Consider the following 25,214-nt stretch of genomic DNA (forward strand, 5'->3'; position numbering starts at 1 on the left):
GCAGTCTCAATAGTATAAGAACATTTTTGATATTTGGGTTTATCTCTCAAGAAAAATTTACAAAATCTCCATGTAATTGAATATTGGAAATTTTTTTACAAGGGCTCTTTTGTGGAGAATCGAATTTAATCAAGCAGGAAAAGGAGATGGCGAAGATAACTGTGAACATATCCTGCACAAGAGATATTCAATGAATAATTCAATTCAGTGTCTTCGTAATAATACATGAAATATGAACTTCCCCAGAGTGTAGTCCTTATCCAATGAATACACCCCAAAATTTTAGATATTTTATCAACTTTTACATTTTCTTATCAGCTCCTTTTCTTTTAGAGGATTACCGCCTCTCTCTCTATCAACCTACGCACTTTCCAATATCGAATTTATAGGTTTGCCCGGGAACAGAAGTCTCAATTTATTTTTTTAATGTGACTCCGGATCACAAGCACAGCCTCCATACCCCATACCCATCCAAATTTTACTTCAATAGATGAGCCCGACATCCTGAACAGTCAAGTGCCAAAGAGAAAACAAAAACCTTAATGTCCTTAAAGCACGTTTTAGATCTAAACTTGAATGTATAAAAAAAAAACTACACAATTGATCACCAACACCACTCAATCATAACTTCACACTTTCCGGGTAGGGCAAAGTCGCGGTATGTCCTTTAGGTCTTCTTGCACCATCTAATAACTTTGCAATTAAACATGCCACCACCACACCCCATCCACCACAATCCCCCAATGTCTGTGAATGCAATAGATGCAGCTATTTCAAGTGGATAGATCACGGATTTCTGATGAGAATGACTGATTTTTCGTGAAAATTTTACACCAACTGAATCCTTGGCTGAGTCGCAACCAGAGAAAAAGGAGTTCCGCCCTTTTAGACGGCGGTCGATAGAGTATGCGCGCGCACTCTATTGCTCCAAATATAGGGTGGTACGCAGTATTAATTTTCCATCACTATTTTTTTTCTAACAACCTATTCACATACTAAAACTACCTTCCGGATATATAAATTAAAACACACACACCAAATGCATATGTCATACTATCATAAATAAATAAATTATAAATTATAGAGGTAGAGTTACTTGGACTGTGAAAACTAAAACGAGCTAAGGGTTGGCTAATCGCTATAACAACGCTTAAAATCTTTTGAATTGGTTGAAGTTGGACCGTTTTTGATGAAAATTTGTTAAGCGGCGATTGAGGAATATGCCTTCTTCTACGTTCATTTAACTTCGCCTGGACGATTTTCCAAACATAATCCAAAAGAAATCGCTGCAGCCTTCGAGGATACCGAAAAAAACGAGTTTAGGAAGAGTAGCAGGAAGTGGAGGAAGATAATGTTCACTTCTGAGGGGTGGTCCACTGAAGACCAGAATTGATATCTCTGAACGTTTGGTCTCTATTCAAGTAGCAAGTTATAGATTGAGTGGCTTCTAAAGCTATTGTATTGATTTTCTTAATTGATTGTATATTGTGTTCGCTTTGAGTTCGAGCAATAAAATAAATAGCGTACGATTACTACGAAAACTCGCAAAGTGCAAGAATAAGAAGTAGCAGTTATCTAAATAAGTAAGAGCTGAAATGACTAGTTAGCTTGCGCATGGGACCCTACCTCTTGATTCCCACTTTAAAAGAATTGGCATTGGCAGGGATGAGATTTGCCGATATTGTCTGGAGGATGAAGAGGAGAATATTTGCATCCTGTGCTACTGTCCAGCATTTGGGTTACAGGGAAGAATATTTATCCCTGGGCGACACAGTTTGCCCTACCTCCGTCATCAAAACGTTTCCATCTGGAGCTTTATTATAGTAGACCAACGTTCCTTGGAGGAACTCATGCCCTAGACCAGGGATGAGTAAAAACCGTTTGATACCGAATAAACGTCAAAATAAGTTTGTCCAAATAGCGTTCACGTTACATTTCCATCAGTTTCCGACTAATCTGTTTCTTGGCTTAAGCCGAGAAATGGCTTGGTCAGTGAGAAACTGATGGGAATTTAGTCAAAGCTTTATTTTGATTAATTAATTTTGGATGTAGTGCGGAAGCCCGCGACAGTCTGGAGTGGAGCCCAGACCAGTAGATGCATAAGCAGGTCACTCTCCCAATTATTATAGATATTAGAATGGTTTGTTGGTTTATCCCTTACATAATAGAGTTCCAACAAAGAATGGGTTGGGTACAGACTGATCAGTCGCGGTGCCTGGGTCTGCTTTTGAGACCACTAGAACCACCTCGACATAAGTAATAAATAATAAGTTCGATCTATTCAATAATTGTCAACCCCAGTCGATTATTGAACTCACCAATTTATATTATACACTATACTCATTTAACAAGCTTAATTCTTATCTTTAGACGAATTTCCATTTTTTTCTTAAAGTAAGTCCCAGTAGTATCCGAGATGGTATTACAAAAAAGTTTTTGAACGGTCTTAACACTAGAAGTTTAGACCATTTTCCGAAAGTTTCAAAATCCTAAATTACAAGCAATTCTATTGATTTTTTTTTGAGAATCTAATAGATCATTTTCCTTTATTAGTCTAACGCTAAGTCAAATTTTCTAAAAGATCTTGACTGATAAGAAATTGGAGAAGCTAAGCCATATGGCTAAGCCTTAGATCTGAAGCCCGTATTAGTAAATGTACTACAGTTTGATATTTTTACATAGAGTGGAGTACTTTGAATTTTAGCAAAATAATCTTTAACATATTTCTAGACGTCTACTATTTCTACTTTTAAAACGTTGGTCAATTTAGTTATTTTGCAAAAGTATCATGTGGTTATAAGCCTTTTCTTGACAACTTACTCTTGTTACTTGGAACAGAAAGTAATTATGTAGGAGAATGTAGGCATGGTTCGCACACAGTGAACCTTCAAACGATGCGAATTTTCTACTTGTTTGCGAAGAGCTAGTTCGTCATTTCTTTGCCATATGACAGATTAACCTCATGAGAAGAGATGAGAAATGGTAAACCAGCTCACTGTGTGCGAACCATGCCTACATTCCCCTATATAATAAAGAATTTTAAGACCTTTCCAGAAATGCCAGATTTATTGCTAAATATAGAACCATTTTGAGAAAATTAAAACAAAAGCATTTCTAACCGATAAAATGAGTTCAGTCGCCATTTTGTTTTTTTTTTTAGAAAAATTTTTCATCTTCGATGTTTAGTCATGGCTGTAAAAGCCTTGCTTATAAAAAAATATAAATCTAAACATTGAACACTTCGACCGTCGAGTAAAAAGCCTAAAATATACATTACGAAAACTTTTCCTGCAGATGCCATGTTTTAAGGAACACCCTATGAGGGTGCAGACCTAGTACAATATATGTAATTCAGGAATCATCCTGCCAATGTACTTCTTGTATTTAGATAGTCTCTGTTCTTTCTGTGAGCGTCTACCTCAGTTTATTCCACTTCTTCTCCCTCTCTCCCCGTATTTATGCCGTCTTTTCCCTTTTTTTTCCGACACGTCATGCACACGCAAGCAAATAAAGTGTGACGATGTTAGAGAAGAGGATAAATTCACCCCTTAAACCCCCTTTAATTAAGGTTAATCTCTTACTCTCTCCCGCCCTTTATCTCGTTTCCATTCTCTCAATTACACTGTCTCACTTTGATGAGCAAAGGACAAAACAGGAAAAAAGGTCAAATAAAAACGTCCTGAATGCAGAAACATTGCGACTGATTTTGCAGCAAGAAAAAAAAACAAAACGAAAAGAGCAAAAATGGAAAATTTTGTTTTGCCCTTATTCTTTAAATCCAGAATTACGAAAATTTTCTACCATCCAACAAAAAGTAACGAAACCACCTTATTTGTAAATTAAATTGTATAAAAGGAAATTCAAGCATTAAGGTCAAGCTCAGACTGCGCCACATGCTGTAGACAAGTGGCCAATTGTAAACACTTTTCTTCCCACATCAACCCTCTACTCATGGTGCACCTACACGAGTCACTGACCTCAAATAAAAATAAAATGACAATCGGTTTTGAAGCATTGTAAGAAGCCGGCAAAATGCAAATATACATTGCCGCATTCCCATGCGCGTGTATCGGATATCTTTGTATACTCAATGCGTCTCAGCTACGAGAACTTACAGAGAAATTGACCATATTACTGCAGTGTAGACGCAGTGACTAAATAATACGCGTAAAAAATTGTTTAACTACATTCTCTCTCAGCATGTTTTTTTTGTCATTTTAATATCTTGTGTTGAGAGCATGCATGTCAATGGAGCATGCCAATCCCTCATTTTATCGAATTTATAATCAGCAGAAGGATTTATTGCCTGAATTCTAAAGGGATATTTTGGCTGATTTTATAAAAACTCATTTTGTCTTGTTGAAAAACACAGTGATAAGCTTAGTTTAGCTTATTGTAAATGAGATTCTGAATATGGTTCAACATTTAAATTCAGTTTTTGAGACAAATTTTAGGAAAGTAATCCAATAATTTCTAGTAAAAAATGTGGAAAAAATGCAAATTAGGTGGGGTTCTTCCGCTCGTCTGTCCGGCCGTTCTTTGGTGCTTAAGAGCCCCAAAATATGAGGGATATCAACATGGGGATTTCGATACAGGTTATGATTACAACTCGGCGTAAAAATCGATTTTTTTGACGTCCCATTCGTCTTGTCCGGTGTACAAACGCTTCGGGAGAGAGAACGGAGAGAGATACAGTAGACTCTCAAATTCGGGCATTTGGGACCGAAATGTCACCCGAATTAGAGAGAAATTCAGGCATCAAACTATTTGAAATGCAACGATTTTTTGTTTATCTGCATACTTCAATTAATTTCACATATACTCATATTTATTGTAAATTTCATGAAAACCTTTTAAAAATGCAAAATAACATCATAACTAAAAGAAACCATGGCAAATTTAAGGATATTTGCTTCATTCGATAATCATAATCAAACTTGAAAAATGTCAACAAACGTTTTTCGAATTTAACTGCCGCCTGAATTAAAAAGTAGCCTGATCTTAAAAGAGCCGAATTACAGTACAGCCCCGCTATAGACCATCGCTCTATAGTCCACGATGTATCGACCGTTGATATCAAAACACTGATTTTAAGTTAGGTTATGTTTTTTAGTACGCGACATACAATGTTGTCATATTTATTTTAATATTAATTCGGGTTCTCTGTCAAAATTTGATCAAAGAGGGTTGTTCTAGAAATTCTAGATATTTTGATTGAAATTGGATTTAAAATTACCGCATGATATCTCCCAACGCATCAAGCACCGTTAGCTGAAAAAAGCAGCGATTTCAGCATATTTTTGCTGAGTTGATGAACAAAATTTTACCATTTGTATTTGGTAAACGCTGAAGGGCTTCATTTTCAATGAAAAATATTTTCCTATCGAGATGAAATAAATAAATAAGATGAGTTTCTATTGACTCTAGCGACATTTCCCACTATGTGAGGATATTGTTTTCTTCCTCGAGTGACGCCCCCAGTGCTCCCAACTGTTCTCAATTTCTTATTCTGAAATCAAATGTAACTAAAAGAAGTTTGATATTTCCATTTCAAGGCAGGTACACCGAATTCTCTCCGATATTCAGGTGTTCGGACCACAAATTACAGATTAAAACCCATGCGAGTTTTTTTTTGACTTTTTCGTGTGTTTGACAGCTGTCATCCGAATTTGGAGACCTCTGTGTAATGGAAAATTTTAATGTTATATTAAAGGGCTATTTAAATTCAACTTTCAATGTTTTTCGCTGATCAAAAAAACATCTTTTAAAAAGTACAGCGTCCGTTATTTAGTCCGGATCGGCGTAATCCGGACGAGTTCTCGACGGTTACATTTAGAAAAAATTGAGGTTATGTTTGCATATGAAGTATAATAGCATAGAATTCTCTAATTATGTCTTTTTATTCTTCTTTAAAACTTTCTGTCTACTTCTTGTGGGGACAATGCGGATTAACAATTTATTTAAATGGAGAATGGACCGGCTTGTGAACAAATAAACTAGGGTGGGTCCTAGACTGTTCGCGAGGAGCTATTCCTAAACACGTCTGCACTGCACGACGGTCCGCCAAGAAGAGAGAGAGTTCTCCCTTTCTCTACTTGCATGCCTATTCCCCAGCAACGAAAGTTCGCGGTTGGTACCACAGTACAAGAATAACTGAACAACTACCAGTCACCTTATGGGAATTTAACATAGCGTGACCCTTTGTGACTACTAGTCAAAGCACAATCAGTGGCGCTGAAGTGGTGGCCACCGCACTGAACTAGAAGAAGTTCATCATGGTGGCCACCGCGCTCCGAACAAATTGGGAGGCCGCCACCGTCGCAGCCTATTCAACCGCGAATCTTTTCGTTGCTGGGTCGTTACAAATAGTCCTACAAAATACTCGCTTGACAGTCGTCTTCACCACCCTCAGAGGTTCTGATCCTGGGAAGGAGACTATTGTCTCGAAAAGAGTGGGAATTTTGCCAAAGCAAAGCCTTTGTTGCTTATGACTGATAAGTCTATTCTCTTTAGTAAAAAAAACTTGTCAATAGTCTTCAGTGTCTCTATGCAAAAACGTATGGAAAAATGAAATGTCGAGAGACCCCAGGAAAAACTATTGAAAAATTGCTTTTTTGTTGAAAATATCTGCACTGGCATTTTATGCCTGTTTGGTACTTTACGTGATTTTTTGGCTCGGGTTTTAAAGTTTTAATCTTCTTTAAAACTTTCGTTTTAATTCTACAAAAAAAAACTCAAAATCTTGTATTATATTTTCAAGACGTTGAAAAAATTAAAAAAAAACCCATCTGGATAACGAAGCGGACATCTGTCATTTTATTTCCCAATCATCCGAATAACAAAGCGGGCACTGTAATAAGCTTTAAAGAGTAATCTGTGTATTCAGAAGGGTTAATTTCTAAAAACAGATAACGTCTTGTTTATAGAGATTATAAATGTCATGTCATGTTATTTCATTCGTGTGACGTGCCGCTAAAATTTACTTTCAGGCTCACACGCCCAAAACATTCATGATAATTATTTGCATGCATGCAAGTATATCGTAATTGTCATTGCAAGTCACGCTTCAGTTTTTTATGTTTTTTTGCACTGTTAATACAATCCGTTTGATATTATACAGAACACAGGATATTTTTTGTCCTTTGAGCCGATTGTTGTATTGTACATTTGTGATTTTTTTAAATTTTCCCTTTGACGCAGAATGAATTATTCTAACCTAAAAATATTGGGGAATTTTGATTGAAATTTGTGACTTACCGACTTTTCTCTGAAGAATCCGCTGAATCTCTCCAGCTTCTGAGCCACTCTCACTTTCGTATGGCACACTCTGTTGTCTGACCTCCACTGGTCGTGGATGCTGCTTCACCGGTCGACTGTACACCACCTGATCAGCACGTGGGATTACGCTGTGCAACACGAGGGGTGTAGTTCGACCGTCAATTGGTGGACGTCTCTGATATGGATTACCCTGTACCGATGATGGTCTTGGGGTTTTTGGCGGAATACCCGACAGAGTATTTCTCAGATGGAGATATCCATAGGGTGAAATTTCTCCTGTGGCTGCTGCATTGTACATTGATGCTGGAATTGGTCGTCTTATGGGTGCGTAAATTTGATTTCCCACCTGAAGAAGTCTCGGTGGTGTCTGATAGTGTGGTCTTGTGTCCACAATCTCATGCTGCTTCTCTGTGAGTTGCATTGCAACGGGATTTGGTGTACGTTGCACCTGAGGCATCGCTTGGCGATAGACAGGTGCATAAATGGGTGATTCTGGCAACTTCTGCAGACTCTCCACACGCCTCGGCACCTGAGGTGCCACACGACCAGAACTCCTTCGTGAATCCACCGATGCATATGACACTGGAGAGATTTCCGGTGATACCTTTGGTGCCTGCACCTCCTTTGTCGGTGTATTATTCATGGATTTTCTGCAGAATTCTTTTACTTTATTGAGAATCTCCTCACGACTCAAGTAGGCCGGTTGGCGTTTTCTCAGCACCACGCTACCCTCTTGGGGATGCTTCTGTGCCTCCAGTGTCCCATAGTTTGGCGATATCATACCATCCAAGACAGATTGAGATCTCTCCCGGGTGATTGGTGAATTTGGATTGGTATTTAAGTCTTCTGGATTGATTACACGGCGATTCTCATCCATACACTGTCCATCGACAATCTTTAAATTCCGATTTCTATACACAGAATCTATTGTGCTCCTCTGAGGTGAATTGCGGACAAGGATAACCGGTTGATCAACAGAAGATCTCCTTCCCGGTACTATTCGTCCATATTGAATGGGTCGTAGCTTCTCTGTGGACTCATAGATATTTTCAGCAACGGGTTTATTGGACTGTGGCGTACTGTAGAGCAAATTTCTGTCAGTCATCTCTTTCAGTTCCTTAATCTTCATCCACGTGCGTGGATCAACTTGAATGGATGTCGATGCAGCAATTGGTGATAAATCTTGTGACATTTGGCTATTTTGCTGGTCACTTTCAACTGGGGTAGATGTACTCTTTGGTCCCCTCGTGCCACTTGGTGTCACCTTCACTGGCGATTCACTGACAACAATACCCTGACGTGTATTTCTCTGTGGCAATTGCGGAGGTGGTTCTGGATGTCGAGGAAGTGAATTGGATCGATTGAGATTACCATATATCAATTCATCAGGGATCTTTGTACGTGGCTGAATTAGTGATTGTCTCACAGGAGTTCTTCGCAAAACCGGTGGTTTTTCCTCCGAAATCACCCTCTGAAGTGAATTTCTTGCACTTCCTATTGGTGTTCGGAGACGTGTTTGCTGTCCCTTTGATTTACTCATGTCAATATTGCGATAGATATTGTGAGCATCGAGAACGGTATTTGCACCCGTTGAACTATCCACATGGTGAACTGATGCCGGTTTTCGACCCTGAGGCACAACATTTCTCTTTACAGTTGATTTGGGTGTCATATCGATGTAATTTTCCTGAATATCTTTTGCATTGATACTCTTTCTCAACTGTTGCTTTGACGATGTCGGCACAGGATTCATGTCAACATAATCCTCAGTCACCTGTACAACATCCTTATTTGGTTGTCCACCAAAAACCCTCTGAAATTCACTATTTGCCGGCATTGAGGTACGATTGCTATGTGATGGTGTCTGATGCAAAGTCGACCTCTCCAATACAACACGCTTCAATGTGCCCCCATCGTCGGCACTTGTTGCACTCACCTCTTTTGGGGTGGTACGTCCTTTGGACGAAAATAGACCCCCATTGAAAAGTCTCTGAAGCATTGAACGTTTCTTTTTACCCTCCATCCTATCACAATCGTCCGATGGTACTACAAAACCATTTGTATCACTTAACTCAATAATATTCTGCTGTTGGACAGTCTGTGGTGTCAATGTTAGACCCTTTTTCTTGAGAAATTCCCTGAATTCATCACTATTCACAGTATTTGTGAATGATTTTTTCCCATCATCACCATCATTATTAACATTTTCACTCACATCACCACTATTTAATTCACTATCAACATCAGTTTGCTCAGCAATCTCATCGAGATCATCTTGAGAACCAAATTGTCCCGCCTTGAAGCGATTGTCAAACTTCTTCACATTTATTGCCACTTCATCGGGATTGTAGAGACTCTGCTCCCAATCTGTTCCCGTTTTCACTTTAATATCCGCCAAATCCGGATACTTTGACCTATCCACTCGATTCCCCTGAATCCCATTCACCTTTCTCACAATTGCCCTCTCTTGGGTATAAAATTTGGGTGGACTGTATTTGATTGTTAACTCCTTCAGACGTTCCTTGGTGGTCTTTGAGAGTTTACGGGGTATTGGAATGGGTTTTTTGGGTGTTGGAATGCGTGTGGAATGTTCTTCAGTACTATCCTCCTTCAGCCTCTCAATAATACTTGGATCATATGTAAAATATTTATCTGGATTCTTTATATATGTCTTTACATACTTTGACTCCTTCAGTACCTCCTCCTTCGTAATAAACTCATCATCTTGTCCAGACTTTTGATGACCATTGGCTATTTGTACTCTATACCTCGTTCCACCACTTCGATTACTCTGCTGCTTGAAAGGATTCTGTTTATCAATAATTGGTTCACCATTGATAAATTTCTTCACACTATCATCAACATCATCAAATGAAACAGACTTCTTTCTCTGTGTGGCACCTTGAGATCCAAAACGTGGTATTGAACTGCCATTCGTTAGAATTGGCTTTAGAGTTGGTGTCTCTTCTTTAGCACTTTTATTTTCTTTGGATTCTATTTCACTAGCACCACATTCTCCAACACCACAATCATCCACAACATCATTCCCTGTCACTTCAACCCTTTCACTAGTGGTGTCTAATGTATATGAAACACTATCACAGTTGATGCTTTTTTTAATCACTTGGTCGTTTGTATCGATCGTTTTGATGATTTCTTCCCTCGTTTTGTGCTCTTTTTCGTTTGTATTGCTATAAATGTTGGATGAATTTGTCGCATCTGCTTCCTCTTGCACCACCTCCACATCCACTACCTTAAGATCACTTGAGACGTCTACACCCTCACCAATTGACGCTCTGATGCACTCAACTTCACTGGCAGACATTTTCCACCGGAAATTATTTTTCCTTCATTGGATTCTTCTTTCTCATGCCATTCAATCACTTCCTCACCGTGAAAATTTACGATGATATTGTGATAGATGAAGCCATCTTCATGCAGAATTTCCGCAAAATTTGCCTATTGGACAAAATAAATATACACATTAGTTGTGTATTTTGCTAATTCACCCCTTCACCGTGCAAACATATTGGCGGCACTATGAATATTACCAACAACCGCTAAGTGGCACTCTATACAGGATGTTCCTGATAAAGTGTCCCATATAGAACTTATTGCTATACAGTAGAGTTCCTCAAATTTAAACAATATTTTCAAAAACGTATCGAAATTCACAGGGTCATGACCATTTCCTATGTTTCCCATATGTTTCTAGCGCGCCGAAAAAACGTTTGGGTTTATTAGCTGTTTTCTGTCAGTGTAGAATGAATTAGCAAAAAATATATATGCAAAATATAAGCCAACTTAATATTGAATTGGCAACCGAAAACCCTAAATTGGCAACCTACGTAGTTTTGGAGGTATCTCATGAAATGTGTACGAAAACAGGGAAAAATTTACACTAAAATCGGTCGCATTTTTCAGAGCTTATGTCACCGCCCTGGAAATTCATGTGAAATTCACTATCCCTAAATTAAGACAAATAACTTTTTAGAGAATATATCAATGTAATTTATTGTGAAATAAATGGAATTTGTTGCGGAAGTTAATATAGGGTAAATGTCCTAATTCAAAACCATTTTCAGACGCTTTAACTTTGACAGAAGATTCAACACATTAAGTTCATATTTTTTCTGAAGAGAGTTACATAAATTTGCTCCTTGACTCTTCTAGAATGTTACTGTTTAGTGAAAATTCTTTAGATATAATTTGAAAACTTCTTAAATACAAGAAAAATACGCGATCGTAAAATACTTCTATTGGAAACAAATTAATTCAAATGGAGACAAGGGAAAGTTTCTAATTGGAGACAAACAATGTAAGTGAAACCGCGACGAAAGGCTTCTAAAACATTGTTGAGTGCAGGATTTTGTTCTTATTCCTGGAATTTCCTCCTTTCCCATCTAATACAAAAAGAAAATCTCTCCAAAAAAAAAAATCATATTTCCGGGGTTTCCTATTGAAACAATTGCAGACACTTCAGAAAAACCCTTTTTGTTCACGAAATAAGTAATTATTTCGTTTGAAAACTTCACGTACCATTAACAATAAAGATTAGCACTTAATTTAACTAAAATTAGCCAGAAATGTGACATTAAGTGTTAAACAAAACGAATAAACAACGTCACCTCATTGTGTTTTTCATTGGAAAACATGGTCGATCGATGAAAAATTCGACTGTGAAAAGGTACACTTTTAATTTTTCTGAGAAATTAACAAATTAAAATTTGTGAATATGAATCGATTTTCGCTTTATTTGGAGCAAAATTAACTAAATAATGAAACTGTGCTATAGAAAAAAATATAATAATTTTATTTAACTACTTCGTTGCGAATATGAGTTTCTCAGATGAAGTATATGTATAAATATAAATTTCAGTAAAGCACAGTATTAGCCCCGTGAAAAGCACCGTGAAGTATCTCTGAGGCAAGTTAAGCCTAAAAGAGGGTCTGCAACATCACGTACTCTACTAATACTTGATTTTGTAATCAAAATATTCGTTTTAAATTATCAGAAAATTAACCAAAAAGTGGTCAGAAATATTAGATAACATTCAAAGTAAACAACAAGAAACAACGTTTCTTGTTGTAGCAAAGTTTCTTTCTGTAGCAATGTTTCTTAGCTTTGCGGAATGTTCGAAGTCACGAGATAGATCCATGAAACATATTTTTATACATGTTTTTTTTGTATACCAAAAAATGTTTTTTGAGACTACCATGCTAACTCACCTATAAAAAATGGATATTCGTGAAAAATAAATCATTTACGATTACTTAACCAATTCGTTACCGATTGCGACTGATATAGCGGATCAAGAAATTTCAAAACCTTTCTAAAAATCCAAACTTAACCAAATCGGTTAAAAAAGGGGGTGGTAAAGCGTCCCTGGCTTTGCAAAGTGCTCGAAGTCGTGACTCAGATGCTACTTTCGCACCATTTACCGTTTACCGGGTCTCAATCATTTTGAACCGATTCATACGTCACTCGAAAGATCCCATAAAATCACAAAATAGTTTTAAGAGTAATAAAATTAATTTTCTGCCACAAATTACTGAACCGATTAACAAATCATTCAAAACATTACTCAAAATACACTGAGAAAAAACAGGGATGGGATTAACGTTTTTTGCTCATAACTTTAATACTTTTTATTTTATGTGTAAAAATATATCAACATTTTTCAATGTCAATTTTACACCTTTTTAAGGGTAAAATTAACATGAAAAAGGGTAAGTTTAACCCCTAATACACCTAAAAAGCATAAAATTTACACCGATTTCGGATCAATATAAACATTTCCGGAATGTTATTTTAACTTTTTCGGATTTCTGTCAGTGTACCTTAGGAATAATAGAATTGAATTTCGAATGATAAATGAAAGAGGAATTTTTTTCTAAATATTTAGCACATGATTGTTCTCAAGTGATTCGGCATTATCGACTTTTCTTTGTGTTGGTTCCTGTCTGGGCTGTTTTTCCCAGCCTTCGACGAGGTGTTCTAAAATAACTAAACAGTCTAGATAGGAACCAGTACAAAAAAAAAGTATGTAGAAGCACTTGAGAACAGTCATGTTCTAAAAAAAATGTACAGGAAGAAGATTTCCTCTTCTCATTTTTCATTGGAATAGTAACGCTGTAGTAGAGCATTCGCTGCTAATTACAATTTGCAGGTTCGAATTCCTTTTAGTTTATTGGAAATCTCATTAATTAAATTGGAAATGAATTCGTGGATCATCTAATAAGTTCTTATGAACTTTGTTATCGAATTAGGGTGAAAGGAACACCTATTGACACTTTAAGAACTCGTGTCAGGACCTGTTGACACCCTACTATTTGGAATACGAAATTTGAACACGTATCCTTATCGAAAAAGGTAGATTAATGAAAAAACGTCATATTACTTCAATTTTATTAGATACAATTAATAAATTTCAACATTTTGACAAACGTGTCAATAGGGATTCCCTGTCGAATAGGTGTTCCTTCGACCTTATGATACCTACTTACAAAGATTTAAAAAAAAATGCATATATTTATCAGGACACATTAAATGACCCCCGGTGTAATATTCTACGTAGAATACAGAAAGAAGTGAAATATTCAACGGAAATCAATATTTATTTTAGTCAGAAAGCTGATACTTTATCAATATCGCACTCAATGTGTTGCACAATGTACGTGAAATAAAGTGTTATCACGAAAACTGATAACACTTTACAAACATCAAAAAGGTAAATGTTCTACATTTCCTCAATTCTTCGCTTCTTTCTGTTGCCTTCTGCGCCATCGTTGAACACAATGCTCGTTGATGAAAACAATTTAAAATTTGTTAAATTGAATTTGTCATTAGTGCGTAGCAATTATTCCGCTTCATTATATTACACCAGAAATTGTCAATCACAAATTGTTATTATACCTATAGTCTGTGATGCATCGCCACTCCCCAAACAGTGGCTCATATGTGAGGCCACTAAATTAACGTTCAATTGCCATTGAGAAGAGATTTGATCTCGTGATCATCATTAGTAGTTCTGTATATTACATTATACAGTATAATCAAAGTTTAATTTGTGATATTTGATACGAAGGCGGTGATATATTGTTCTTAAATTGAAAACAATTTCTGGCACATTTGTCTCGATATGTTGTCTCAATCCCACTAACAGCCAAATTCACTTGCATTTCAGAAATAATTTATTTTTGAGCATCATCCCTCCTACTTCACTTTTGAAGCAATTATTCAACTCACGATAATTGAGATTTACTGCACAACATCTTATGTGGAAGTTTTTGGTGTGCGAGATTTCCTTTTGGAACTTCAATACTATTGAACGAGATTCTTTTCGTATAGTGTCTGAGTCTGAATTTTTATTTAAAAATAACACTCTTGACAAAAAAACGGTCTTATTGTCATGTTTCCGGCTTCAAATGACGATCTAATAAATAATTTGAGAAAACCACAGGATGAGCATTTCTTGTCATCTTTGTCTGTGTTGTGCCGCTTATTTCTTCTTTTCAAAGAGATACTTGATAAAAAAAGGGAAATGATCGAAAGCAAACGACTTTTGTGGCATGCATGCTAATACTGGCACAAAGAATCACTTTAGTAAAAAAAGTATATCCAAGTGTCCACGGTTTTATGATAAATTCTAACGCGTATTTGAATCACTTATCAGTCTAATATCAAAACTGTTAACTTAATATTTAATATTCCTTACCCGTAGAATATTTGTTTTGTAAGAGAGAATGGGGTAGTTCACGAATACATTAGAATACATTGGAAAATAGTTATGTTTGTTTTTTTTTAATATTTTGGCAAATAATTGTTATAATGATGGGGCAATCATCTTATAGATGAACCCCTAATTAAAAAAAATTGTTATAATGTCCAAGACACAATAACTTTTGTTTGCAAACATGTTTTCAAAATTGTTTATGAGAGTGAGCGAGATGACTAGATCTAGATCTCACTCAATCTCACTGAAATGTCAAAAACATGTTTACAAAATAAAAATTATTGTGCGCTGGGCGTAATGCCCAACGCACAATAACTTTTCTTTTGTAAACATGTTTTTGACACTTTGGTGAAAGTGAACAAAATCTAGATCTAGTCATCTCGCTCAGTCTTATGCCCTTGTCTTTTGCAGTCTTATCTTATATCAATTATGGGCAGTTTCGACATATGTTTACAAAACAAAAGTTATTGTGCGTTGGGCTTATGTCCAACGCACTAGCCTAACGAATGACTGTGACTTATAAAAAAAAAGTAAATTTTTGAAATCAGGCAGTTTCCTAAATTGACATGAGGTTGTTTGTCCATCCGTTTTTGACCATTATTAGAGCTTAAATCCAAACGGTTTTACGGGCTTCAGACCTAAGGCTTAGCCAAATGGCTTAACTGATCTAATTTCTTATCAATCATGATTTTTTGGGAAAATTTAACTTAGGATTGGATTAATTAAGATAAATAACTTATTAGACTCACAAAAAGTAATTAAATTGTATGCTATTTAGTATTTTGAGACCTACGGAAACTTGGCTAAACCTCTAATCTGAAGACCGCTTTAGGGTCCAAATAGACTCAGGCTGATCCTCGAAAATATTTAGCCTATAAAATTTGGCAGTAAAGATCTTTATCAAACTGTCATACACCGAGGGCTTAAGAATATTGATTAATGGTTCTTTGCATAAATGTTCCTTACTGGAAGTTTTACAAGTTTAATATTCTCAAGGATCAGTCTCAGTCTATTTGGGGCCTTAAAAATAGAAACTTAAGGTGTTAATTCCCTGTAAAGTTACATAATCAATATTACCTTAATTTTAAACAAAACAAAAGTAGATATTCTTGAAAACACGCCGTTTTGTTTTTTTTTATTTATTTTGGATATAATTGTAGATTGTCTTAAACGGATATATTTCATATATGACAAAGGTCTTGAATAATTTCTTTGGAATTGCAATAGGAAATTTACTATTCTAGAACTTTTCTGAAGATACTTTTCACTTTTCATTTGTTACACTGTAACATAAGTGCTAAGTGTTTAAATTTTGAAGTTTAGCTTTCGTAAAAGCATTCATTTCAGTATCATTTTCGTAACTGCATTTGTCTTCTATATGTATTTAGTGCAAACGACGATTTAATTTCCGCCTCTTGCATCAAATGCTGAGACAATAGAAATGCACATAATGACAACGGTCTATGCAACTGACGGTATTTTTACAAGAAGTCTTTTGAAGAAGATTACTGACCACTCTTCTTTTAACGAGAAATTTACCTTAACCTGTTAGAGATCATCGGATACTATTAAACGAAAACTAGACGACTTTGTCTATTTCTATGCAATTTGTAACCTTATTCCCAATGAATTGTAAATATTTGCAAAAATTCTGGCAGTTATAAACGTTGCTATTCAAATTCATTCCTGTAGGAAAATTCTCTAACAATATGACAATGTCATATGACAAATTCAATTTTTTTTATATGTTAAATGCGGATTAACTAATTGAAAATCAGATTCATATCAGTTACTAAGAATTTCATGGATTCTCCTAGCAATGACTATTCGTTGTTCACTGGACTTTAATGCCGTTCTGCTCTCGAATTTGCCATGGAAATTTGTCATTATGACATTATCATATCGTTATAGAATTCCCCTACTGGTACACTTCTAAAACGACGCAGTGTCATAGCTTTCTAGGGCTCTGTCACTGTGTCTAAAGTTTCTATCTGGCTAGGTGCTAAAAGATCTGGTGGCAAGTTATCTTAAAAGATCACATTGCTTCCCAATCACTCCAACAAAAGAAAACCCGACCGGTAGTTTGCAAATTGAAATTCAAAGAAAAGAATACATTTTGCTCCATTTATTGCTCGCTTAGCGAAAAATTATGCAAATTAATTGCACAAAGTTACAAGCGAAAAGTTTGATATTGCGTCGATTTTGATAATATTTTCCTTCATTTTATTTTCGGTTTGGCATTCTGGGTTACAAATTAATTTCTTCGATAGTTAAGCTATATAAATAAATAATGTTTGAAAGAATTGAATTGTCAAGACCTAATTCCAAAATATTAAAATTTTATTTTAGTATATCTAGTGCATTGTCAGAATGGATTAATTTTATAACGTGACAACTGATATTTCCTATAAGGAAAATATTCTAAAAATAAGGAATGAAATTTCAATGTTTCTTTTTTAATTTTTCATATTTCGTGCTCGAATTCCATAAAAATTTCGATGTTAATGGATCCGGCACACCTTTAAGATCAGGAAAATTTCATAAAGACTAAATTCACATCCCTTTCTTTCTTAAAAGTTTTGCGTGTCTGTCCTACTCTTTCATACTCTTCTTCTTCTTTTGAAAATCATACCTAATTAAATTTAGTTCAGTTCAATTTTGAGTATCAAAGGTGGGATAGACTTATGCAAACCTTTTAAGAGACGAAAATTTTGATTTCGTGAAATTATATCGACCTAAAAGGTGTGCCAGATGTTTCAAGAACATTTATGAAATCTGTCTATCTTAAAAATCTGATATCATGGTCTCTGGCTTTAGTTTCACCCGTTTCTTATTGTTTCTACTTATTGTTTCTTTTCTAACAGTTCCATAAATTTCCAATATGAATTCTGTCTAATGAACTAAGCCTTTTAGTACAGAAATATAGTGTGTAAACGTTCACTTTGGAAATTGAATATTTGACTACTTAATAAGTTTCAATTACAGTGTACTCTTCTCATACGGTTCCCCGTAGAGTTTGACGAAGAAAGATGAAGAAATTCACCATATGCGACAACTTGTTGCTTTACAAACTTGCCCATGAGACATTGTCCAGAACATGCTATATCATTCTCTCTCTCTGAGGTGAAGGCAGAGACCAAGCCACACATGCCTGGCAAACAATAAATGCAAAAAAAAAGAGCAAAAATGTTTGGAATACAAAAAGTTACTTCTTTAAGCATTAATCGAGCTAATAAAACAAGTTCCTATTATGTGCTACCCATAGCCTTAATCGTTGTAACACTCCATCATTTGAATAATGATACCATGAGTTACAAGAGTCTCTTTAAAATCTTGTTGCCTGAGTAATACGACATTTTTGCATAATTTATGATAAAGACACTTTCTATTTTAATCCACTCATCAATGTCTCATCAACATATTTTGTAAGATTTTTTTCTGCTTCACTTACAATGCAACATTCAAAAATAAACAAGACTCTACAAGAAAATTAAGCAATTTTTCAAATATTTTGACAATTCTAGGTCAATGAGATGAACATATGGGGGTAAATTAATTAATTAATTGGCCTGATATGCAACAAGTTTTAGCCACGACAAAATGTTGATTACAAAATCACTCCAGCACAGTTGGTTGAAGAGAAACTTGTAAAAGAGGAAGAAATGTGGGTGGTTTTCTTTTAATTCTTTTTGTTATATCAAATTTTACGGGTGTTTTACTTCTCCCACTTTATAGAACACAATGGAGAAATCACTTTCAAGAAGTGAAAAATAACATATTTCAAATTGAAATGGTCAACAAATTGTTCACAATAAAATTGCCCAAAAGCATTTATTGAGCACCAAGGTTGTGCATCATTTTAGCGTCCCCATTGAATTAATGAATTTCAATTAATTCTATTTGATGGGTTCTTTCTGTATCACTCATCTAAATAAACCATTTCGACAACATCAGATTTGCCCATCTTTCATGACAGTTTTTTTTTACTGACCAACTTAAAATATATATTTATGGGACATGTGACTTTTTCACGTGCAAAACATATTCAAATCCAAATCCCACTTAATTGTTAAACTTTATGCTGGACTTCACACATTGAATATTAAATATTTGTTTACATCCATTTCGTATCGTGTCCAATTGATTAATAAGATGTTGGTGATACACTCACACGGAATATTTATGAGGATTACTCATATAAGAAAAAAAGATCATACTATTTCTTTTTATTGTGCTTCTTCTTAATCTTCCAATAAATCACTCAGATTAAGAAAAAAAATCCAAAATGAACTTTTTTTCAACTGAAGAGTGTTAGAAATAATGGAGCGTGTTGTTTATAAGAAAATCCAGCATTGATAAGCATTATCACGATGTTATATCCACAAGTAATTTATATAAAACTAAACAAAAAATTTTTAGTTCTACAATGCAAAACCCATTGGGTTTTGTAAATATCGTCGGTTGTATTAGCAACTGTGCTAACAACATTCATCTCGTTCAGTAATACTTCCCGATTTGAGAGCTCTCTCCGGTAGAGGTTTTTCTTTTACCGATTCAAAAGTATATCAGAGAGAACTTATCTAAAAACTCGTTGAAAATTCGAAAGTTTAAACCGAAGAGTTACACAAAAATGAGCAAGTTCCTAAAAAGGACATTTCTTTGAGTGAAAGTGCAATTGAGCCCGATCACAAGTAGATTTTGATTCTCCAATAGTGTCTTGGATGAAAGGTAAATGGAACTCTATTTGCACAAAAAGTCGTTGAAGTTCGAAGAATTCAAATTCAATTTCGAATTTTCATACTAAATTTTCGAACAAGTTGGGGAAAATTTATCAAATATCACACTAAAAAGCTCGCAAAAGAGTTACTCGGTGATTATGGAGCGATTAAATAATGGGACAAGAACAGTAAACGTCGTTGTTCATTTTTTTTCCTCACAACAATGTGAAGACCGTCACATTTTGACATTTGAGCACTTCGAAATTCGAACAGGATATAACTTCCGCCACCTTGCGAAAGTGTTAAGAAGTAAGAAAGTCTCTTTTTTGGATCTTCAAATAGATTTTCGAATTTTTTAAGATCTACTTCTGTACGGAAACATTAAGAAGTTCTGCCATCCTGAATTTCCACAAAACTACAAAAAAATTCACTTTTTGCAGCAAACTTTGCCCACTGTTGTTGATATTGTTGACGATTGAAGTGTCAAGAATATCGAAATTCGAAATGGCAGAACAATCAGCTCTTAAGCGGCGGGTATATGAACTTGCACTTTAGGCTTCCGGTGGATTTTCGAATAAGTTTGGCTTGGCTTTGGAGTGGCTTTGTCTCTTCGAAAGGTTATTACTGAACGGAGCCATTATGTGTTTAAAATTACAATGGGAGTGAGTGAAATCAAGTTATAGTCCTTTTGCCCACTCTCATATAAGCAGTTTAGAAAACATATTCGTTTTTCGAACTATTCCCAGTCAAACCCAATGATCTTTTAGTACAAATATTCTAATCAAAATAAAAAATAGATGGAGTGGGGGGGTTATTTGGGTAACTTATAGGGGGGTCATCGAAGACCGGCAGTCAATATCTTCTACCGAAGTGAAAAAATAGATTATGAAAACCGCTCTCTCATGGAATTCGAGCAGTTAAAAAGGCAAAAAAATATTTTCCGATTTACGACAAAACGGTTGTAAACAAGTGGTTTGCTTAACTTAAATGGCTAAAACTCTAAAGTACATATTGGCTCCGTAGAGTAATAACCTTTCGAAAAAACAAATTCGCTCCAAAGCCAAGCCAAACCTAATCGAAAATCTATCGGAAGCCTAAATTGCAAGTTCGCGTATTCGCCGCTTTAGCGCGGATTGCTCTCCCATTTCGAATTTCAGTGTTCTTGACATTTCAATCGTCAACAATGGCAACAACAATGTGTAATCGTTTCCTGTAGAAGGTGAATTTTTGTGTAGATTTGTTGAAATTCCGGATGGCAGAGCATTTTAATTGCATCAACATTAAAATACATGACCTTTTGATGAACTATCTTACTTTTCGAACTTCCAACGGGCTTTTAGATAATTTTTTTCTCCGATATACCTTGGAATAGGTACAGAAAAAAACCTCAACCGGAGAGAGCTCTCAAATCGGGAAGGTTATTACTGAACGAGAGAATTAAAGGCTTAAAACCCCTCTAAAATACTCTAATATTAACAAATATATTATTGTCAACAAGTACATTAGGAGGGGTCTCGTAGAGCAATTAGTAAGAGCGTTTTTCGTGACACATTAGAAAATTACAAAATTACAAAAAGAGTATAGTACATCAAAATAAACAAATAATAAAAAGAAAGTCTTAGGACAGTTACTTATAGACTCGTTTAAAGCGATATTTAACTGTTATGTACTCAGAAACAATTACAAAATAAAACAAAAACATTTTTGGATAAGATATATCAAACTAAGCCTTCATTAAGATGAAGCGCAAATGAACAAAACAAGATATGCTAATTCGATTGTCTAAGGATCATTCATTTTTGCAGACATTCTTCAATTGGGTATCACAGGTTTCTTTAATTATTTTCAAACTATTTCAAATTGCTTTTATTTTAAAGAAGCGTGAAAAAAACCAGTAAAACATTACGATAAAATTTCGGACAGCTTACAATATCGGACACTTTGACACATTAGAAACTACAGCTAAACCGATTTAAATTAAGTAATTATTATCAAATATTTAATGAATAGAGGGTTTTATGAAAATATGACAGATCACATCGTGTTGCTTACAGTTTTGTTGGGTTAAGTGTTCATTAAATATCGCCTGGATTTGTGCTAACAATGATTGGTTTTTTCAAGGGGTAGATTACTGTGCCGCTCACGGTTCATTCGAGTGCTGATAAGTCGATCTCATGTCCGTCTGCCATAAGTAAGTTTACAAAACTAGTTTTACCAGTGCCACTAATCCACTGGAATTGTCTGGAAAATTATTATGTTACACGACCATAAACGAATGTTATACTTCATAAGAGCAAACTGACACTTAAATGTGCCGATTCATCACTAAAATCGTACCGATTTGCCGATTTTTGTTAATTAACGTAGCACATTCAACATTCCGATCTGTCAATTTCTTTCCAAATTGTGCCGATCTGTCGATTTCTTAGCAAAATAGTTCCAATCTGTCGATTGTTACCTTCAAATCGGCACAATTATGCTGATCGCCGCTCATGGTTCACTCTAAGAGCCACTTATTCACCCCTTGGGTTTTCTTTTACTGCTCGAACTCAAAGAGAGCAGTTATATAATCGTCTTTTCTTTTAACTTGTTCCGGTTTTTTTATTGTATATAAAAACAATATCTCTAGACGTTTTTCCTCTTTTTCCCCTATTCCCCTCCCCTCCCCTAAAAACCATGTTTTTTCGGTTTTTCTCAAAATTGACCCAAGCTTTTTCAATCATTTTCGGATATGTTTTAGGGGTAGTCCTGGTGAACATTTAGGTCAACATACCTATGACCGATAAATTCGTCATTTTGTATTATTGAAGGTCAAAAGTCAACCACTTTGGAAGGCCCATTTTTCAACAGATTTGGTTAAATTTGGATTTTTTGGAGAGGTATCGAAATTTTGAACCCGGCTACATCGGTCTTCATTGGTAATGAACGGGTTAAGTACCGGTTTTTTATTTTCAAATGATGCGTTTGTGATTTATAAATCAATTTGATCTCTAGTGTCAAATTTAGTATGATCTCTATCTCGTGAGTTCGAGCATTCTGCAAAGCTGGGACGCTTTGTCTTAATATAGAACGAAATATCTCAAGTAGATTACGTTTATCATATAAAAAATATTTAGCAAATGTCCGATATAAGAAGTGTCCGATATAGGGTGCTGTTTATGTTTTCTTTAAATTCTATAAATTTCAATTTTTCATCTTCTAGAAGTTGTAAATCCAATGCCAAAAAAAAACAAAAAAGAGCATATGCACTACAAACAAAATCTTGTGGTAAAAAGCCTTGGAAAGTTCGGGAAGGGCAAGAAATTTTGAGAAACTTAGTATCCTATATTGAGCACACTTTTGATTTTTTCTATAAGGTGTCCGATATTATAATCACAGAAAGCAATTTATTTGTTTTTCTTCAATTTTTAATTTAATGTATTAATGATTATTTCAAAGAAAACAAAAATGAAAAACCATTTAAAATTATTCGAAAACCAAACAATACTCCTGAAAACTACGAGTAAGTAACAAAAACATCAATTTGTATTAAATATTATTTGTATTTCACTGAGAACTGTATTTTACTTGACCCAAAAAATTATCATCATATTGTGCTTAGCAAATGAACAATTTTTTTCAGAAACTAAACGATTTTGTAATTGTTTATTTAGAAAAAAACTATAATAATAATATTTATGAAAAAGGTTCACTATTTTCGACACAAAATAGTATTTTCACAACTATTTTTAGGTTTCACTTTTTATTCCCCCTTTTCCGATTTAATAATTCAGGTATGTAAATATTTTATATAGTGGTATAAAAAAGTCAACCCACGTACATTTCGGCAAAAAAAACCATTCGATACCACTTTTAAATTTCACCAATATCTTGTCCTTTTAAGTATATAAAATGCAATAATAAAGACACAAAGAAATAATAAAAGATTAAGCAATTTTTTTTATGTGGTGCCTCATAAACAAAAAAAATCCTTTTTTCCACTCCTTCAGTCAAATGTATTCAACATTATAAACCGCAATAAGTGACTTGAATAAAATGTAAATTAGGCTTAAGTATAAGAAGAATTCTCGTCAGCTATTTTGAAAGTCAGAAAGTTTTGTCCACATAATTTGTATATTTTAAAAGCATGGTAGAACACTAAAGATTAATATATGTGATTGTACTATAAAAGAAGCCAGATTTCGGTACCGGTCCAATGCACTTTATTTGAGATGCCGGTATGGCGTAATATTTCTTCAGCGGCTTTAATAAAACTAAAAAAGAGACTTTACCATCACTCATCATAAGTAACGGTAGTTTTGAAGGTGAAGATAATTAATTTTGTGGTGAAATTGAAAAGAAGCATCCATATCTCGCAACAGACGTCAAAACATTTCCGTACAGTACACAGATTCCAGAAATGAGAAAGCAAAAAAAGTCTTTCGTATACTTCAATCATTTCTGGATAAGGTATTGCATAACCTACATGCTTCTCCATAACCGAGCTATAATCACTGAAAATTGTTTTTTTTGTTGAAAAATAAAATAATCATAAAATAGTATTAATCTTTCCACTCTCTCACACTGTACTGGATTTGCAATAGGTCTTATGAGTGTCAGAAAATTACGCAATATTGAAAATCAAGGTCGGTGGAGGTTGAATAATTTGCACTAGAAACATATAGAAGTAACGAAAACAAATCCCATTGATGGGAGCCAAAGAATTACATGGTTTTTTATTGTTATTTTCATGTTCTTTTTTTTTGTCAATTAAATATCTATCACGACATGTGAAATTGCCTTTTGAATTAGTGTTGTTAAAACCACGAAAAATCTCTTGAACAATGTTAAAAAAAGAGTTAATACGTTCATGACAAAATCCAAAGTTCACCAATTTTATTTGATCTCGCGAAAAGCCTCAAGGATAGACTCATAATAAAATAAAACCAAAAATGTTTGATTGTTGCTCAAAAATATTCCTATTACCTCTGTATTGAAACTTTAGGAAGAAAAAATATATATAATGTTGAAAATATACAGGAACATGTAGTAAATGAGACTCGTACTAATCCAAAATGGTTAATCCAAAAAAAAAGGCTTTGGCACTATATACTTTTCACAAAACTTCTTGTCTTTTTGCAATATTCACATCATGGTAAACATCACTATAGCCCTTCTTCCAAAATTTTCACATCAACCCCCTTTTGCACAAGACAAACTCTCTCACGGAACTATTTCACGAGGGGACGATATATTAACCCAACTACCCTCCAGTACGTCCACAGCATTTGAGCTATTCTGACCAACTGAGTAAATTACCACACGACTCTGCTAGTGTGTAGCTCAATACTCTGGAAATGGCTATACGAACAATAATAATGAATGAGCGATTTATGTTTGTGTGTATGTAACTCTCGACTCTTTTTTTTTCTTACGCCCGATACGACTTCACTTCACAACTCCTATTTACACCCGTGAAGTCACATTAAGCACCAAGTCTGAC

General features: G+C 34.9%; 1 protein-coding gene across 20 annotated transcripts in view; it reads right to left on the minus strand.

Annotated features, from left to right (window-relative positions):
• Nucleotides 1–25,214, minus strand: part of LOC129803415 (coiled-coil domain-containing protein CG32809) — a 207,679-nt gene that overhangs the window by 157,177 nt on the left and 25,288 nt on the right. For 15 of the 20 annotated variants that reach the window (XM_055849941.1, XM_055849950.1, XM_055849948.1 and 12 more), the window contains exon 2: nt 7,258–10,737. In XM_055849941.1, the coding sequence (XP_055705916.1) occupies nt 7,258–10,603 (3,346 nt within the window). In that variant the 5' untranslated portion in view covers nt 10,604–10,737. Of the gene's footprint in view, nt 1–364; nt 964–7,257; nt 10,738–24,697; nt 25,007–25,214 lie in introns of those variants that run through there. The other 5 variants (XM_055849940.1, XM_055849956.1, XM_055849958.1 and 2 more) reach the window with 5 other exon arrangements.

This window comes from Phlebotomus papatasi, chromosome 2 (assembly GCF_024763615.1).
Source record: "Phlebotomus papatasi isolate M1 chromosome 2, Ppap_2.1, whole genome shotgun sequence".
NCBI classification, from domain to species: Eukaryota; Metazoa; Arthropoda; class Insecta; order Diptera; family Psychodidae; genus Phlebotomus; species Phlebotomus papatasi.